The 19,017-nt window shown below is 49.5% G+C and overlaps 1 protein-coding gene across 8 annotated transcripts in view; it reads right to left on the reverse strand.

The window, feature by feature from the left end:
* The window catches only part of FRMD4A (FERM domain containing 4A), a 646,084-nt gene that overhangs the window by 91,466 nt on the left and 535,601 nt on the right, over positions 1-19,017 (reverse strand). For all 8 annotated transcript variants that reach the window (XM_067703847.1, XM_067703859.1, XM_067703855.1 and 5 more), the window contains one exon: positions 16,156-16,242. In XM_067703847.1, the coding sequence (XP_067559948.1) occupies positions 16,156-16,242 (87 nt within the window). The remainder of the gene's footprint in view (positions 1-16,155; positions 16,243-19,017) is intronic.

A 19,017-nucleotide genomic window follows, 5' to 3' on the forward strand; every position in this document is an offset into this window, starting at 1 on the left:
AGTGCCCCCTGTGGTGGAAGCGCGGAGTCCTAACCACTGGACCACCAGGGAATTTCCCCTGCTGTGACTTTTAATCTCGCAACCTTCACCCTGAGAGGAAACTACTCTCCTATGATACAGCTCAGCAGTGCACTGAATGGGCCAGACTGGGATCCAAAGCAGAGCCTCCAAGACAGGCAATCCACGTCCAAAGATTATTAGCTCACAAAGTGATCCTAACACTGTCCTCAGGACCTGCGTTGAAGGAGGGCTCCCTGGCTTCCATTTTCTTCCAAGAGGGCCACATAACCCAGCAAAGAAAACAATAGCTAATTTTTCTGCACAGCCAGACCTAATGGAATCAAGATGTTCTTCCGGCCGGCTGCCTATCCCTCAGTGTCAGACCACAGGAGCTCTCAATTGATTGGTTAACTCCGTGACAGATGCCCAGAGCGCTGGGCCTTGACCCTTTAATGGATGGCCTCTTTTTAACCCATCAAAAACCTTTTAGCTTCCTTTGGCTTCAGAGTTGTTACTAGGGGAAGACAGAGGGAAAGAAGACCACAGATATTTAACAGGCCTACGGAGAAAACAGGCCATTTTATTTGTCCCCAGTGGACGCAATTTCCTTTTAATTTTCTCCCTAGGGGGGTATCTCTCTCTATCATTTTCTTGTGTGTATTTTGGCTTTTCTCTGGGAAGGACCTGACCATAAAGCTTTGGCAAATGTAAAATCTTTCAAGAGAAGCTGAAAGTGTTTTTCCTTTCTTATCCTTGGCCTCCTGATGGAATTTCTTCCCTCCTCCGTGTGCCTCTGGGGGTTGGATGCGGGTTAGTATCCAAAGGGAGAAGCTGGCCAGGGATGCACGTTACCTGAGTTCAGCTTTGGTTTTTCTCGCAATGAGCATGGTGGCCCAGTTTGGTGTGGCTTCACTTCTCTGGGCTCCAGCCTTCCCTTAAAAAAAAAACTTCAAGGCTAATCACACCTGTGAAGACTTCAGTGACTGGGATACTTCAGAGAAGGAATTAATCTGAGAAGCAGTTGGTCCGTCTCGGGTGGGGAATTATGATGGGCCATTCCACTTGCAATGGCAAAGATCTCTTCTTGGATTGCTCGAAGGGTTTTCGTTTTGACTACTTTGGAGGACTTTGGGGAAACCTGTATTTTTCTATATTTTTTTGGGGGGGGGGGAGAGGAGTTGGCAGTTATCAGTTGTCTTACACCTGGTGGCCCTGCCCAGAGGTGCGGCATCACAGTGAGACCCTGATGGGGGCTGGCTGAATCCGTGAGAGATGGGGTAGAAAGCGGAAGAATGTGTTGGCAATGAGCTCTACATAAATAAAGGTAAACAATCATAACGAAACTCCTGCTTAATCAAGCTTAAAAAAAAAAGAAATGACAATACTCTTACACTGTGTTATCTGGGAAACAGAAGTCAAAAAAAAATTAGTCAACTAGCAAGGGCTCTACGGGAATAATTATTTAAGAGCAGCTTGTGTGCTTTAAACTACCCAGTGCTTCCAGGGTTGGCTCATCCTCCTGGGGAGGGGAAGGCCTTGCAGATCCTGGTTGCTGTGGGTACCAGGAGAGGGGCAGACCACTGCTGCGGAGACAGCAGGTGTGAACTCCAGGCTCTCCTGGTTGGAAAGTGTCTCAGGGGGTGTGGAGGACGGAGAGGCACGGGGCCAGGGCCGGGAGGCTTGCTTTGCGAGCCACACTGCTGCTGAGACCACGTGCGCTCTAGCTGGCTGCTCTGTGATGGTGGCCGCAGCCAGCAGGGGCAGGGAGGCCGGTGTCAAGCCGCCATCTCTGCAGCTGGCACCCTGGTTGACTTCGGTCATCTCTCTCTCGGGTTCCTCTTACTAAGCAGTTCTGTATCTGCTCCACAATTTAGCCTTCCCAGAAAGAAGAAACATGAGGGGATGTTTTCTTAGAGATAAGGACAGAAATTCTAGAATTTCTGTCTTCCCAGGAGGACTGCTCCTATTTCAAGCTCTGCCCTTGTTCCATTTTCCTAGAGGAATCCTGAAGTGGGCAGGCCAACGTGGGGAAGTGTGAATTGGGGGGAGAAGGGGTGGGGGCAGAGGAGGAACTGGATACTTCCCAGCAGCCTGCCCTAAACCACTTTCCTTTCATGACTGCTGTCCCCATCCCCCACCCCTCCGACTTAACAGCCCTAACCTGGGCTACTTTTCCCAGAGATTCACGTACTACCCTCTGCCGAGCAATTCGCATCCTGTGTCACAAACGTCCTTTTTACTCAGTTATCTTTCCTATCTGACTCTAGGCTTGTTGAGGGTATTTTCCTGGCACCTAGCACAATGCCTGGGGCATATTAGACATTCAGTAATTGTTGAGTGAATAAGTGAATGAACGAAAAGCTCTTTGAGGTAGGGATTATGGAAACCAAAGTTCAGAGAGGTTAAGTTACTTTCTCCAAGTCACACAGATGATAAATGGTGGGAGATGGTATTTGAACCCCTAGGTGCTCAAAATTCAGGTAACTTCCGTGCCATGAGGAACCACCAGCCCCTGAACCTGCACATCTTGTTAATACCTTTCTAAACTGCACAGGCTATGGCAACAAGGAAGTGGCAGTGAGGCCAGCCCAAGAGCTGCAACCCAGGAACCGCAGCCCTTCCTTCTTCTGGTAGTTCTGTCTGAATTCAACTCTCCTCCAAAGTGAATGGGGGAAGTTACGGTCTCCAGGAGCTCAGGGGCTCGAGCTGAAATCCTAGTACAGACCTGGAGTGACTCTGCATGCCCATTCTGCTGAGAAACTGCCTCGACTGGCTTAGGGCTCTTTGACAGGCATGATCGGAGCAGGACCCTCCTGGTAGAGTCCCCCCAGCCCTACCTGCAGGTGCTGGGAGTGAGAGCTTGACACCGTTCTGGCTGTGCTAGGGTTTAGTATTAAATAGGTTCACACTTCGGAAAGATCAGTTCAGCCCGGGTTTCCCCTCTGAACCATGCTCATTAAAAAAAAAAAAAAAAAAATCTCACAGAGCTCCGTCAGTATCGTATGGCTCAGCAGAAACAAGCCGAGATTCCCTGAGACAAAGCAAAGGTTACTGGATGCAACAAGCAGGGTTTCTCAGCCTAACATTTCCTGCTTCTAAGTAAGAAAAGGCGTCCAGATGAACTAGAATAGTGCAATGGTCTGTGTCCTCCTGCAGTTCATTTTCCACATATAGTTACTAGTAGCAATTTGGGTACTTCCGCTCCAAGAGACAAAAAATAAAATCAAGAGACAGTCTAGATGGATTGGTAGGGAAATTTTATGCTTTCCCCCCCCCCAATCAACAAATCTAAGCCGTAAGAAGCTCTCATGCCTCCCTCCTCCCTCCCCTTCTTTACAGACGTCTGGCCTTTCACGTGGAGCTTTCTTCAACCTTCCTTATAGGAGCTACACTATCCCATCTCTGAGGCCACTACACACATATACAGGGAGATGACCTCAAAATTAGTGGGAGCTTCCAACAAGCGAGTAGATATTCTGCTCTGCTGCTTTTGCTCATTTAACCAGTATTTATCATCCACCACGGGTCAGGCACTGCACTGCCAGCAGGCGTGCGCTAGAGAAGAAACAGAAGCCTCTGCACGTTTTTGGGAGGGGACAGGGGGGCAAATAAGAGAACTGGACAGCGAGGAAGTCAGAGGGTAGCAGGTGCTGGGGAGGCTAGGACAGGGGCTGTCACTGTTTATCAAGCGGTCGGGGAGCCTTCACTGACGTGACAGCTGAGTGGATACCAGAAGGAAACTGGGGCAGAGCCGTACACTCACGTGAGGGAACACAAGAAGTGCAAAAACCCAAAGCACCATTTGTGTGTGTGTCTGTGTGGCGTGTGTGCTTGCTATGTTAGTGCAGAAAACGCTGACGTTACCAGGGAATGATGGAATCTTATTTAGCCTTAAAGAGGAATGAAGGTCTGATTCATGCCACAACGTGGATGAACCTTGAATACATTATTCTAAATCGAAGAAGCCGAGCACAAAAGGCCACAAATTCCATGATTCCATTTACACGAAATGTCTGGAATAGGCAAGACCAGAGAGGAAAGTAGGTGCGTGGGGCTTGGGGAGAAGTGGGGAGTAGTCAAGAGCTCCCTTGAGGCCTTTCCACTGTTTTGACTGGTAAAAATCCTCCTCTGCATTAACCATAAATCAGAAGATGCTCTTTGGTTAAAACGCAGTAAAACTAACTACTTAAAAGGAGCCAGCAGTCCAGGCTAAAGCCCCCTAACCCCAGGGCTGCCCCTTCTCCATAAGCAGCCCCCCACTGCCCCGGTCGCATGGTCCTCCTATAGACCTCTCCTCCCGGGTCCCCTGGGGTGGGCTCTGTTGGAGCCAACTGACCGCTTTGGGCTGTCATGGCCGAGGCACCTCTGTGGGCGGGGGGTGTTCTCCACCACCACCATGTGAGCAACCTGGCCAGGGACCGGGTTTCAGATGGTTTTTCAACCCTCACAGCTCCAAGCATCAGCTCAATATGTATCAGTAAAGATATCTACGTGTGCACGCCCGTGCATGGGCCATTCACTCAGCTGTGGTTCCTGACCCTTGTTACAGACAGGGCTGGGGGCTGGTTTATGGTCCGGGAGGCCTGGAGAGACGGGCATCTGGAGCTCCCCTGGCTCTTTGACCTCCTAGTAAAAGGCCAGAACAGGGGCACCCATCACAAGGAGGCTGGGTCTGCTCTGGGTCCACCCACGGACCACCCTCAGTGCCAGTGTACGCTTTCCAGGAAGGTTCTCAGGATTGGCGAGGAATCTTTCAAATCCCCATGAAGCATCAGAAACACCTGTTGCGAATGCCAGAAGGACCTGGGTGCCGGGATCTCTGGGGTTGCCCCAGTTCTTAACTCAGCACAGTTGGTCAGGAGTTATGCCATCGGTGGGTGATGCCACCACTGCAGAGCCAGAGCCACAGGATATGATGGTGACGTACTGGCCGCGACTTCACGGTGATCAATCTCATTAAAGTGAGCAGTGAGCAGACCACCCAGTAAGACAGGCAAGAACCAAACAAACAAAAGGGCCAAGAGCCCATTTCACGGGTCACCACCCTGGTTCGAGAGGCCACCATGTGCCCTGGTTTGCTTGGGGCAGCCCGGGTTTGCCTGACGCTGGGGTGTCATCATTAACCAGTGCCCTCTTCCATTCTCAAGTGTCCTGGTTTGGATATTAAAACCCTATGGTCACAAAAATAAATATAGTCTATGATTCCAGTTATATGAGATCCCTAGAGGAATCAAATCCATAGAGAGGGAAGTAGAATGCTGGTTGCCAGGCGCTAAGGCTGGGGAATCATTGTTTCACGGAGACAGCTTCAGTTTTGCACAAAGAAAACGTTCTGGAGATGGGTTGCACAACAGTGGGAATGTACCTAAGACTTAACCACTTACCAGTGGTTCCAATGGTAAATTTTACGTTATGCATACTTTCACAATTAGACTTTTTTTTTTTACATTTAAAAAGCATTACTGTTTACGTGACTCTGAAACCTCTCACCCTCCATTGGGATATGAAGTGTTTAGCAAGGTGGAAACTGAGGGAGAATTTGAGAGGGAGAGAGGTGTGCTGTCAGCTTCCCAGAGCCAGAGGGGGGGACTTGAAGGATGCTTTCTGCAAACCGAGTGAGAAAAGGTTCGCTAAGGTCGCCTGCAGAGCTTGACAGGTGTCTCCTGAAGTTAAGGGCCACCTAAGACTGCCCCTGGCTCCTGTTGACATCTAAGTCACGAGAAGTGGGCTGCTAGCTGCCCTCAGAGGAGCTGACGGGGAGAGAGAGGCAGTCCAGCTGCGAGAGGGGGCAGGATTTACCTTTAGACCAAGTTTGGAATTTTGGTTGTTATCAAGGACCGGACACTCATTTCTTAATAAAATTAACTTTGCTGCTTAAAGTGACTGCATGACTCTGTATTACCTGGGAGTGATCAGAGAAGTTACGGGCTGCCTGCATTTCCATCTAGGGAAGAACGCTTTTAAAAGAACAGTGGGAGATACAAGAAATGGGCCTTTTTGAGTCCCAGGTGGTCGATGTTCTTGTTAACCTGGCCAAGTCTTTGGTTTTTAAGCCAGAGAAAACCCATCAACGCTTAAGCTACTACTGGCCCAGGGCTCACTGGAGTGGGCGAGGATACTGGAGGCGCCTCTACTCAGGACTGGGATCCAGCAACAGTGCTGGGTTTTGATTTGAATCTTCAGATTGCACCCAGGGTCGATGGGGCGCCCCAAGGAGCGGGAGTCTGTTTCTGCGAGTTATTTAGAAGCTCGTCAGTCTCAAGGCGGGTGCTGGCCTGGCTGACTGGGTGTTTATTTGCATGTGATAAATACAGACTGTTGAGTTTGACCCCTACCCTCCCCCCAGTCAACGTGGCTGTTCAGATGGCCATCCTAGGGCTGTCCACACGAGGACGAGCCCCGGGACACCTCACACCCCACACAAGCGACAGAGGCCTCAGCTGGGGGGGCGGGGCTGGAAACTATTTTTGTTTTTGTTTTTTTGTGGTACGCAGGCCTCTCACTGCTGTGGCCTCTCCCGTTGCGGAGCACAGGCTCCGGACGCGCAGGCTCAGCGGCCATGGCTCACGGGCCCAGCCGCTCCGCGGCATGTGGGATCTTCCCAGACCAGGGCATGAACCCGCGTCCCCTGCAACGGCAGGCGGACTCTCAGCCACTGCGCCACCACGGAAGGCCCTGGAAACTATTTTTGGTTGTCTGCTCAGATCTAGCTGCCACTTTGGCTGACGCGAACAACAGTCAAAGACAGACAGGGGTTTACCCACTTAGAAACTCGCATTTTCTCCCTCTACCATTTTCTTCTGGGAAAGTGTTGCTTTTCACTCTTCCTTTTAGGAAGGACTCCCTTCTGGCTTTACAATGAGCTTGCCCCTTGCTTCATTCCCCTCCCCTGTTTCTCCTTTCCTGCTTCTCTCAACCTCAAGATTCCCCAGCACCTGTATCATTGCCTTGTTGATGAGGAAACAGACCCAGCGATGCGACTCAGCTTGCAGACCTGGAGCTAAAACTGAGGGGTCTTGACCACCAGGCCAGATATCTTCCCACCAGATAGAACAGTAGGAGGTGGGCACAGGAACAGAGCATCCAAAGGGTGATGCCAGTCTGGAGATGAACCCTTGCAAGCAGAGAACATTTGGGTGAATTCTTCAGAGTATAGTGTACCCCCTCTAAGAGCTACCTCCAAACATGTCAGCCCAGGAGAGAGCTGGACCTGCCTCTTAAAGGGAAAAATGCATTTCTCTCCTCTCGTACCTCCCCAGAGAAATGACTCTCACGTTATAGCTTCTAAGGATTATCCACCTGGATGGAGACATGCTTCTATTTTCTGCTCACAGGCATCATTTTCGAAAGGGCCAGTCTGACACCAGCACGAGTATTATGGAGACAGTTTCAACAAGGATACAAGCTGGTGTCCTTGGAGGGCTGGCTTACTCAGAACCAGGCTTGGAAACGGCCTCCAGAAGAACCTGTGGGAACCAAGGGACCCTGGGTTCCCAGATCCAGTGGCCAAGGAAAAAAATCAATCCTCTTAACAAAGGGATGCTGTTTGCTCTTTGTGGTGGTCCTGCCTCGGGTGTTCAGCATAAAAGAGACTGCAGCGATATTTGCTATGTCAAGGGCAACAGCGCTTTTATCTTGGGGAACAGGCAACTCTTTGAGATGCAAACGTGTTCAAGATGAAGATAATTAGACTATTTCTCGTGTTTTAGAGTCTCCATTTCACAGACATAAAAACAGAGGCCCAGAGAGGCTAAATAAGTTGTTTATCACAACTCTGAACACCCTGGGAGTGAGTGAATAGCCCTCAAGTTCCTCCTTGGTTGAGATTTTGAGATTTATTTTGGGCCTTTAAGTGGGTATGCAGGCCACTGGCTTGTAAAACATCTTTTTTTAAAGGCTTAACTGTTACAAGAAGGAATTTGATTTTAACTCAGACTGCACTATCTTAACAACAAAACAACAAAGTAGGATCACAAAGAAAGTTCCCGTTACCTGTGTGTGGAGCAGTGATCCTCGAACTCTGCAGCCTGTCTTCAAATCACCTCAAGGGCTTGTGAAAACACACATTGCCGAGTCCCGGCCTCTGAATTTCTGAGTCTGGACGTCTCAGGTATGGACCTGGAGTTTGCAGATCTAACGTGCTCCCAGACCACGTAGCGGCTGCTGGTCCGAGGGCCACACTGGGGGGAACCACTGCAGGAAAAGCTACTGCATCGACCAGCCTCTCCTTCAGAACTGAAGGATTTATCCTCTCTCAGGGAATTGCCCTCAGCTGTGGAGAGCCGTCTTGCCCAAGGTCACAGCCCCACGCCTGTGGCTCACCTGTATCTAATAATTGGTTGATGCTGGGCTAAGGCGATGGGTCTGATGATTGACCGCCCATTGTTACAGCTTCACAGCTTTCCCTAAGGTTGTATCACAGCTCAGCTTCTCCCTCTGCTCACTGCTGTTAATTCCAGACCACTTCCCAATACACTTCCTTGCGAGAATCCCTAACTGCTTCCCAGGGGATGCAACACTCGGAATCCCTTAAAGTCACCTCCTTGGCAAGACCACCCCTGACCATCCCCCTCTTCCTTACTGATTGGTTATCTTCGTAGAATTCAATACTCTGACACTCTGCATTATAGATTTACCTAATGCTATCGTTTGACCGTCTTTCCCACTAGACTCTAAGGTCTTTGAGGGCAGGGACCCGTCTCTTTTGTTCACTGTAACACCTGCAGGGCCACAAGCAGGGCCTGGCTTAAGATAGGCACTTGGTAACTCTCCTATGGGGTCCGTTTTATTGGAGAGGATTTCACATTCAACACCTTCTACTGGAGTTCTAAAGCCCTAGCTCAGTGCTTTCAGGGGACTGCAATTCTTGGATAAGAGGAGACACTGGGATTCCTGTTCCAAAGAGAGAGAACTCAGCCATGCCTAATACATGCGCTTTGAGAAGAGGATGTCTATTGTCTACTGATGCTTTGAGAAGAGCGTCTCAGTCTTCCTAGAATACAGCTGCTTTTTTCTTTCTTGGGGAGTTATTTTAAGATGGCAGACGCTGGCGACTCTCTCTGCACCCCTCCACCCTGCACCCTAGCATCCCTCCGGCAGGCCTGCCCCTCAGCTTTGAGGCTGGTTCCCCTTGGTGACCCATGGCCAGGGCCTGTCACCCACAGGCATGGAACCCTTCCCGGTCCGCTCAGCGCTGAGTGAGGTCTGAAGGAGGCAACAGAGAAGCCCTTTGATCTGACGATGAAAAAGCAAAGGCTGCAAAATGCTAAAAGTAGTCCATGGAGCCCTTCCTCCCCGGAGAGCCCAGGGTGCGGTTTCCCAGGGGAATACAGATAACGGAATGAGGGAGGCACCCGCCCAGGGCCTGCCGAGGCAGAGGGCTCAGCAGCCCGAGGATGAGTCAAGTGCATCCAAACAGAAGCTGAAAAATAAGTTGGCAAAGCACTTAATGGCGTGCTTATCACGCTGAATAATTCAGCAGGCTGACTGCGCTGGGAGTCGGTTCACAGTTAATGGAGTATTTCCTGTAAATATTATTTTCTCTTCCTGTTTCATCATCTCATCCAGTTCAAAAATCTTTACTAATCTGGGGAGGTGACAGGAATGCATCAATTCTCTGAGCTAATGCCCCCAATTCTGAAATACTCTTAGGAACCACAGGAAGCTACATTGGCTGCTCTGGGGAAAGGGGCGACCATCTACTCTGGTTCCTTCTCCTAATGTCTCAGAGGGGAGCCCTCTGTGCTCGTAATTGCGCACCTAAGTGAACATAAAAGCACTCCTAATTGCACATCAAATAAATAAGTAAATGCTGTCTGCTGAATACGTAACAAAGACCAGCACTGCCATCCTTCCCCCCCATGGAGAGATTTCATTAAATATAGGCTGGCGAATGGGCTGCAGCTGTAGATGATGATTTACAGATATTCAATACGCCTTCTAGGGAGGTTTTTTTGGAGTTACGTGTTTCACACCGTTCGTTCTTGAATGCGTACATTCTCTGACACAGCCTGCAGGACGGATCTTTATCCTAACTCTTCCTGGCACCCCATTCGGAAAGCGTTTTCTGTTGTAAATGATAATGTTTTCTCATGATTCGATGGCTGGTCTGGCCACAGGTCTGGAAAGTGCAAATTTCAGCAGGCGGACAGAGAAAGCCGCTCAGCTTGGCACTGCTGGGGGTTGAGTCTTGAGTGTGGGAGAGGCTAATCGCCCAAAGTCTTTGCTCCTGGTGCCACAAAGAAGAGGCAGATTGTCCCAGAGATCAGAGCTTTCGGACGTTCCCAGGCTCTGATCTAAGGAATGCAAGGTCCTCCTCTAAAAGAGGGAGCCCTTTGTGATCGATTACCTCCCGCTTTATCTATCTCTGCCCCACCTGATCCCGGTTCTGCAGGAGTTAATAAGCAACGCCTTTTCAGTACATATCATTTGATTTTCACTCAAATGTTCTCGGGGAAGAAGAAACACTCTTGCTTGTACTAACACAACGATCTGAGACCGATGGCGCAGCTGATCCGCGGCGTCCCCACGGACGGTCACTTTATGTAGCTGGCATTTGCTCTGCTTTGATGCGTGGGTGTCTTTCCTTGGCCATAAATGCAACCTAAGACGAAGCTTGGGATTTACTTCAAGTTCCCACATGCTGGTCTGACAACGTTTCATGATTCCCTGAAGCCAACAGGACAAAGGACCTCTCACCTGCGAAGAGCTCCGTTCCTACACACGCAAACACACGCTAAAAGGGAATGTGATACCCAGGTGAAAACAGGGTAAGATCATCTATGTAGCTGCAAGGTTTTTCTTTCTTCTTTTCACCACTGTGACCCTCTTTGCACGTTTCTCACCATTGTTAAACCCAGACAGTTAGACATGTAAATACCGCCATTCCTGTACTCTTGATACCTCACTCACAAACGGTGCCTAAAATTATCACCCCAGAGTCATGGGGAAGAAGAGAGGCATGTTTTGCAGTGTGATCAGTATTTTAGTAGGAACAAGAGAGCAGAAGTGGGGAGGCAGGCAGAGTGAGAGGGAAACCATCACTGGGTGAAGGAGGGAAATAGGAGGATTTAGTGAGAGTTGATAGGAGGAGAGTTAATAACTTATAAAAATTCTGCAATCTGTCCTTGGACACTGTTTGGGATTCTGTCTGATCTTTTAAAAGAGCTCATCTACACAAGCAAGGGCCACTATCCTGGTGTATGTGCACGTACTGTATATTTTAACTGTTTTTAGCCCTATGTGTGGGATTTTTAGGGATTTGGGGGGCTATTCTTGCACACATCATTCCGAAATACTTCTGAAATTGGCCTTGAGCTTCTGAACATACACAAAAGCCAAAACACCCTCTTTGAGTGTCCACACGTGTCTCGCTGTTCCTGACACACGTGCCCTGAGAGCAAAGAAGCTGGTTTTTTTTGTTTTTTTCTCTAACATCAGCAGCTTGCCTTTTTGGGCTATGCTTCTGCAAGGCCAGGCATCGGTTTAGAAGATCCAGGTAGCAGATAGGGGTGCGTGATGGGGAGGGGCCTAGAATGTTCTCCCTAGTCCACGGGTGAGGGACCCTGTGCTTTACTCCATCTCCCCCAAAGCCCCCAGGGCTTCAGAGTGAGGATTAAGCAATTTAGGGTAGACTCTGCCACCAGAGTGGCAAACTGCACCCCAACCGGGGAACTTGGAACAGCGACGGCGCCGCCCATTTCTGGACAGTCTGCAGCTACCCACCCCTCCTTTTCACGTGGAAGAACTTGAGTGCATTCTCATAGGAGGCTGCTGAGTGCCGCTTGCTGTGTGCCTTATTTGCTGATGCTCTTGCAGCTGTGGAGGCCAGACCATACCTCCAGGCCCCCCGGCGGCAAGGGAGCAGCTCACCCCCCCGCCTCTACTTGAATGCTGGCTCTTAGCATGGCGGTACCATGTGACACAGCTGCTGTAACTGGGTCAGAGTGTCAGGGAGGCCTGTGCCCGGGCTGGAGGTGCAGCTGTTGCTACAAAAGGGCCTTCAGGTGCCCAGCACTGGGCGCCACTCCCAGTTTCCCGAGCATTGCCGGGGCTCCGGGTGCCAGGCTCTGCCTGGCCCCTTTTGCAAGGGTGTGGTGTCGCCTGGAGGGTCACCCATCACTGGGGGCCGGCCCGGACCTCAGCCCTGTGTCCAACTCCTGGAGTGCAGAGGCCCTGCCGGACACACCTGCTGCGCCTGGCTGACCCTCCCCGAGTCCGAGTTCGGAAAGGAGGCCCGCGGCGGTGGTTCTCAACTCTGGCCGCACGTCGGAATCAGCTGCGAGGCTTTCTAAACGGTCAGCGGCCGGGTCAGAGATGGAGGAGGGTGGGACCAGGGGAGACTGGGGCATCTCTTCATCCTGACAGTTTCACGTGAGTTTCTGATTTTTAGCTGAAGACAGACTGGGGCACTCGTATGTGGATGTGCACCAGTGGTCACTACCATGTGCCTGCGTCTCTTTAGGTTCACAGGTCCGGAGCCAGGGAGCGTGCCCTGTGCACTCAGGGACTCACAGGTGCCTTACACGAAACAGGGACGGCCTTTTTATGAAGGTGATGACACTGGCTGTGAGCAGAAAGAACAGACGCACTGCATCCTTCCCCCTGCAGCTGGGACCCCTTACCTACGGTTCAGATTAAGTCTTTAGGGCCCATGGCAGGTCTCAGCAGAGGTGGATACCCCTTGGGCTAATGAAACTTTGGGTCTCTTCCCCTCGTGGGTCCCTCCCCTCCCCTCCCCTCCCTCTGTCCTTCCTTCCTTCCTTTATTCTGCGCCAGGCGGCTTGTGGGATCTTAGTTCCCCGACCAGGGATTGAACCCCAGCCCTCGGCAGTGAGAGCTGTATGTCCTAACCACTGGACCTCCAGGGAATTCCCGTCATAGGCTTTTCAAAGGCCCGTTCTTAATTTTTTTTTTTTTTTTGCGGTACGCGGGCCTCTCACTGTCGTGGCCTCTCCCGTTGCGGCGCACAGGCTCCGGACGCGCAGGCTCAGCGGCCATGGCTCACGGGCCCAGCCGCTCTGCGGCATGTGGGATCCTCCCGGACCGGGGCACGAACCCGTGTCCCCTGCATCGGCAGGCGGACTCCCAACCACTGCGCCACCAGGGAAGCCCCCGTTCTTAATTTTATATGTAGATTGCACATTCACTTCCTAAAGACGGCTCCCCAAGTTACAGAAGGGTCAGGGTGTCCCGGTCCCAGCCCTGCCCTTCTGCCTCACAGGGAATGTCACGATGGGGAACTGAAATCCACTCACAGCTACTGTAATTTTTCCAGTGTGCCGAGTGCCTCTCCCGTTCCTCTCTCTGTTCAGTCTCTGGTTCGAAATTCTTGATACTGTCGAGCTCCAACTGAATACCCACTGCCTATTTGCCACCACTCCCTGGACGTCCCATCAGCCCAAAACTCGGCATGTCCTAAACTGAACTTCTCTCCCCTTCTCTTATATCCCAGGCTTTGGTCCATCAGGAAGTTGTTGTAGATTCTCCTGCTGCTCCAACTTCCACCCTGTCGCTTCCCACCATTGTTCAGTCACATCACCTTCTAGACATCTCACTTCCAAGTCCCCTTCTCTATCCCCGGTACGGACAGCCACCCCCGAGCCACGCCACCAGCTCTGGCCTACACTAATGTAACGATGTCCCGGTTTGCAAGTCTTGCCCTGTATCACTCCACTCATCCTCCGCCAGGTACCAGAACGATGTTTCTCCGACTACGAAGGTCTGATGTGGTCGCGCCTCTGTCTCGAAGATGAAATCCTCATAGCAAACCCTGAGGATTCTGTTTGCTGGGGCCCCATCAGCCTGCTCTCTGGCTCCTCTCCCAGGACGTCCAGCCCCAGCGATGCTATGTGCTTCTCCATCACGCCACGCTGTTCTCCTTCACGGTGCCTGCGTGCGCACCTGTGTGCACCCTCACCCCGTTAGTCCATCTGCAAAACCTCTGTCCACCTTTAACACTCAGCTCCTACTTTGCTGTCTGTGAAGACGTTTCTCCTTAAGCCCAGCTGATGACCCTCTCCTTTAATTCACCACCAACCCTCACACAGGCCTCTCTTATCTGTAAGATGCAATCACCACACCCCTGTCCCTGATACCCCGTGCAGGTCCTGAAGACCTGATGTGTGTCTTAATTATCTCAGCACCTGGTGGTCTGCCTTGCATATAACAGGTATGCAATAAACATTTTCGAATGAATGACTAATGATTCTGATGGCTTGGTTGTCTCTCAATTAGCAATAGACTTGAGAATCCCAACTACTTCCTTAGAGGCCACAGAAGCGTGCGTTATTTTAAAGAGCAACTCAGTTTGAATAGAGGCAATATCGGAATAAGTGTGTTGACCTTTTAACATTTTTAATCCACTGACCTGCATAAATTCAACCAATGAGAGTCAATTCTCTTATTCAAAGGCTGATTAGTCACATGTTGCACTTCCTACTTCTCCATATTTTGAAGTCCGTTTTGGAGACTGACAAGAATAGTTACCATTTATTAAGCCCTTGCGCTGTGTCACACCCTGCGTTTTGCATAGATCACATACATCAAGCGCTACCTCATTACCTCTAAAATCTTCATTAGCACCTCAATTAGAGAAACAAAGCGAGCTTAAACATATTAACAAATGAAACTGAACACATACCGATACGTGTAAGCACATTTTTCAAAAACATTCAGAGGGAGAGAAGAATTCAACTGTGGGATTTTAATGAACTCCACTGTAGACCCCAATCGTCCAAGCTGGCCTTGGTCTCCACCAGTGTGGGCAACCAAGAGCTGGATACATTGTAACCAGGACTGGGTTAAACGATCCAGGAGTATCCTTGGCTCTTGCAGCAGAAAAAAATGGCCAAGCAAGTTGGAGAGGGGACAGTGGATGTAAGAAGAAGGAAGGAGTCAAGAGAGAAGAAAAAGCACAGAAACTTACAAAGGTCATAAGGGAAAGAGGCAGAGAGCGTGGAAGAAGTACAGACCCAGTGACTGAGAAAAACAAAGAGGGAGAAAATAAGAACGCAGAGTCCGAATCACGTCCTACAGCAGGAAACTGGAGGGGTTTTGGAAACAGTCACGAAACAATGGTCCCCGAAACAGCCAGATTCCTACTGAACTGTCCCCAAGGAAGAATCCCTCCATCATATGCTCAAGATCTTCTCACAGAACTTAACTGACTGATCAACTGAGTGAAAATCCTCCTCGACACAGGGCCATTTTTTTTTTCTATCAATTTACTAAAGAAACTGGCTGAAGGCAGATGTTAACTGGATAGACTACAATAAGCTCGGATATGTAGTGTGGATTTCAATCCTGTTCGTGGATAAAGAAGCTTGGAAGGCATTATGCAATAACATAATGAACCTATATTGCTCTCTCCCTCCGAAAGCAAGTGTGGTTTTGATAAACTTTTAATATGTATTTCAGGGTCTGAACCACATACCGTCTCCCCATTTTTCTCTGCCGGAGGAGTTGAATGACAGCTCTCACCTCAGAGATATTTTTCCATTATAATTTTTCAATTTGTTCTGGTCTAAAAAATGTGTGGAAACGAAAACAGAGAAAATTCAAGCCCTGTGTCCTCTTCAAACATTCTGTTTTGGCTTCACTGTGAGTTTGCAGACTCCTTTCTGCTTCCCTTTCTTTTTTGGCAAATGACCTTATTTCTTCCAGATTTCTGATCACTTCTAATATGCCAGAAAATATCTACTGGATTCGGCCTCTTTTTGGCCTATTCTTTTAGTTCCCCTCGTCCAAAAAACAAGAAACAGAAAAACAAAAACAAACCTTTGGGAAAACTCAGATTAGCCTTGGGATACAAGAGACATGCTCCCCCATGTTCTCAAGCCCACAGCACCCCAGGAAATGAAGGAACAGGACAGCCTCTCAAAGCCCTCTGGTCCATCTGCCCTGGGTGAGCTGATCTAGTCTTCTTACCTTAAATAATTTTAACAGCTTCCATTTCCTTAGTGATGGGGAGGAAAAATACTTCCCCAGGGAACACAGGCTGGATGACTGTGGAGGAGTTTGCATATACCCAAAATGAGCAGGAGACCGGGGGGCCCAGAGGCCCTGAGGCTGCACGGGGTAACATTTTTCGTCACTTCTCTGCCTGTGTCTCCCTCCACCTGAGTGCCATCCTCCCACAAAGGAGAGCACGCTTACCTTCCTGGGCTTGACTTTATCGTGGTAGTCATACTGGAAGATGCCTTTGTAGCTCAGTCCTAGCCACCACGGTATCCCCTGCTTGTCCTAGAACATCAAAAGGAGTACGGGTAAGCATGGGACCAGACAAGAGAGAACGGAACCAAGCGATCTCCTGGTTCACCTGAAGACAAAGGGAAATGCAAATTCCTTGAAGTGGACGGAGCCCACCTCGCTGTGCCTTACCTTAACGGGTGTGCCCTGTCATCAAAGCATGCTCAGTAAAGTGACTTAGTAAGTGCCCTGGGTTGGGGACCCAGCTCTGCTCCTAACCAGCTGGGGTCCTTTCCCCGTTTCTGAGTAAGAAGCGGACGCCTTGTTCTTTGTTCTCCTTCTAAGACTTTAGGTTTTCAGAGCTGGGCCCCTCACCTACCAACAGGGAAAATCTGAGAGATGCTGAACATTCTGACAGAACGACCTTCTGGGCCGAGAAACTGTCATCGACTGTCAGAGCTGGAAGGAACCATAGAGACTATGGAAGCTGACTCCTCTGAAAATTTTGTCTTAAAACATTTTATTTTTTTTAGAGCACTTTCAGGTTCACAGCAGAATTGAGAGGAAGGTACAGGAGTTTCCCATGTACCCCCATCCCTACACATGTGTAGCCTCCCCCGTGAAGAACATCCTGCACCAGAGTGGTACCTGTGTTGCCAATGAGGAACCTACGCTCACCCGTCCTAACCACCCAAAGTCCATAGTTTACCTTAGGGTCCACTCTTGCTGGTGTACATTCTATGCGTTTGGACAAACGTATAAGGGCACGTATCCATCACACACGTAGTGTCACACAGAGTATTTTCATGGCTCTAAAAACCCTCTGTGCTCTGCCTATACATCCCAGCTTCTGGCAACCACTTTCGCCTTTTCCAGGATGTCATATAGTTGGAATATCCAATACGCAGCCTTTCCAGATTGGCTTCTTTCACTTAGTAATACGCATTCAAGACTCCTCTAATTTTATTTTATTTTTAAATTTTGTAGCTCATACACGCGTATTTATTTTATTCCTACCAGAACAGTGGAAATGCTCTCAAAACTAGCTCGTTTTCTATATCACTGTTTTCCCCTATCTGAATAAATTTATTTATTTTAAAAGTTTTATTGGAGTACAGTTGATTGACAATGTTGTGTTAGTTTTCGGGGTACAGCAAAGTGAATCAGTTATACATATACATATATCCACTTTTTTTTTTTGGTAGCTTCTTTTCCCATACGGGCCATTACAGAGGATTGAGCAGAGTTCCCTGTGCTATACAGCAGGTTCTTATCAAGGACTCCTCTAATTTAATAGACAAAGGAATCATGCAAAGGTTGCGTCCTACTCTACTCAAGACCCTCCCCTTCCCCCCAGCAGGCCAATGGCAGTGCAGGGTAGGCAGGTGCTCATAAGGTGTGCGTCCTGTTCACCCCATGAAGACCGTGGCTATCTGGCAGGACTGGGGTAGCAAAATCGAAGCTTAGACACTCTGGGGACTGAATTAAAAACACCAACACCATCTTTATTCCTCTAACAGAGACCTCTGGCTCCCCAGATTGTAAGTTGTAAATCTTCATTCAAGACTGTTAATTAGACGCTCCCAAATGCTAGGCATTGGCAGGGGGCATATCAGCCTTTCCCTGGATTTGTCCTAATTGCCACATGCGTGAATGATCTAACATACCCCATGGTGGGTGTCTTGAAAACTCACAGTTGGCTTCAGCATTTCCAAATATATGTGGGGCAAGAGTTAGTTCAAGGTAAGCACCAAGGTAAAGGGCAGAAGAAATACATTTTGAATTTTTAGGAAAGTTTCTGAATTTCTTTAAAGGTATAAAACCCCTGTCTCTGGAAAGCGCCCGGGTGACTGCAATGGTTTCAGAGAACAGGACAAGAGGAGAGATGAAGGCGACTGCAATTGCAGTTTGTCGAGGTAAGAGCTCTCATCGCACCGTGAGATGCGGCATTGTGAAATTTACAAGGCCACCAAACAGTGAGTCTCCATATAGTTAATTAGGCTCTTTCTCCAAATAGATAGGAGAGCAATCACTCACGTCTGGAGAATCCAAAAGCCAAACACACAGGCACACTTGGCACTTGGAAAATCACAAGGTCTGCTTCTGGCCTCTAACAAGCTGCAAAGGAGTCTATTTCTAAGGTTTGATTGGAAGGCAGAAAGCATGCATATCAGAGGTTGCCCTTCTGTCAAGTTTTAGGGCTGAGGAGGAAATGGAACGCAGGTTTAAGCAAGTAAAAGACCAGATGAGGTTTTATCTCAAAGCCTTCCCATCTGGCTGTCTCAAGCCATCTCAACAGTCTTCCAGCATCTAGAAAACTTCCGTGGGGTAGCTGGAGAAGCCAATTTCATAATCTTTTTTTTTTTGCGGTACGCGGACCTCTCACCGCTGTGGCCTCTCCCGTTGCGGAGCACAGGCTCCGGACGCGCAGGCTCAGCGGCCATGGCTCACGGGCCCAGCCGCTCCACGGCACGTGGGATCTTCCCGGACCGGGGCACGAACCCGTGTCCCCTGCATCGGCAGGCGGACTCTCAACCACTGCGCCACCAGGGAAGCCCTCATAATCTCTACTTTAATTATGAGCGACGGAGGTGAGGTCAAGCTAAGAACAAACAGCCAATCAGAGAATGGAATGGAGTCGGGGATTCTCGCGTTCCTGGCTCCCATTCCCGAATGCAGACCCCTTTGCTAAACATCACCGTCGAATATCTCCACAACTCAGGGAAAGACTCACAGTTTGATTTCTGTGACACGCCTCTTGTAATAATGTCAGGACTACTGCTGGACCCTTCTGTTTCCTTTTTGGTAGCAAGATGGCAGAATGGACAC

This window comes from Pseudorca crassidens, chromosome 1, assembly GCF_039906515.1.
Source record: "Pseudorca crassidens isolate mPseCra1 chromosome 1, mPseCra1.hap1, whole genome shotgun sequence".
NCBI lineage: Eukaryota > Metazoa > Chordata > Mammalia > Artiodactyla > Delphinidae > Pseudorca > Pseudorca crassidens.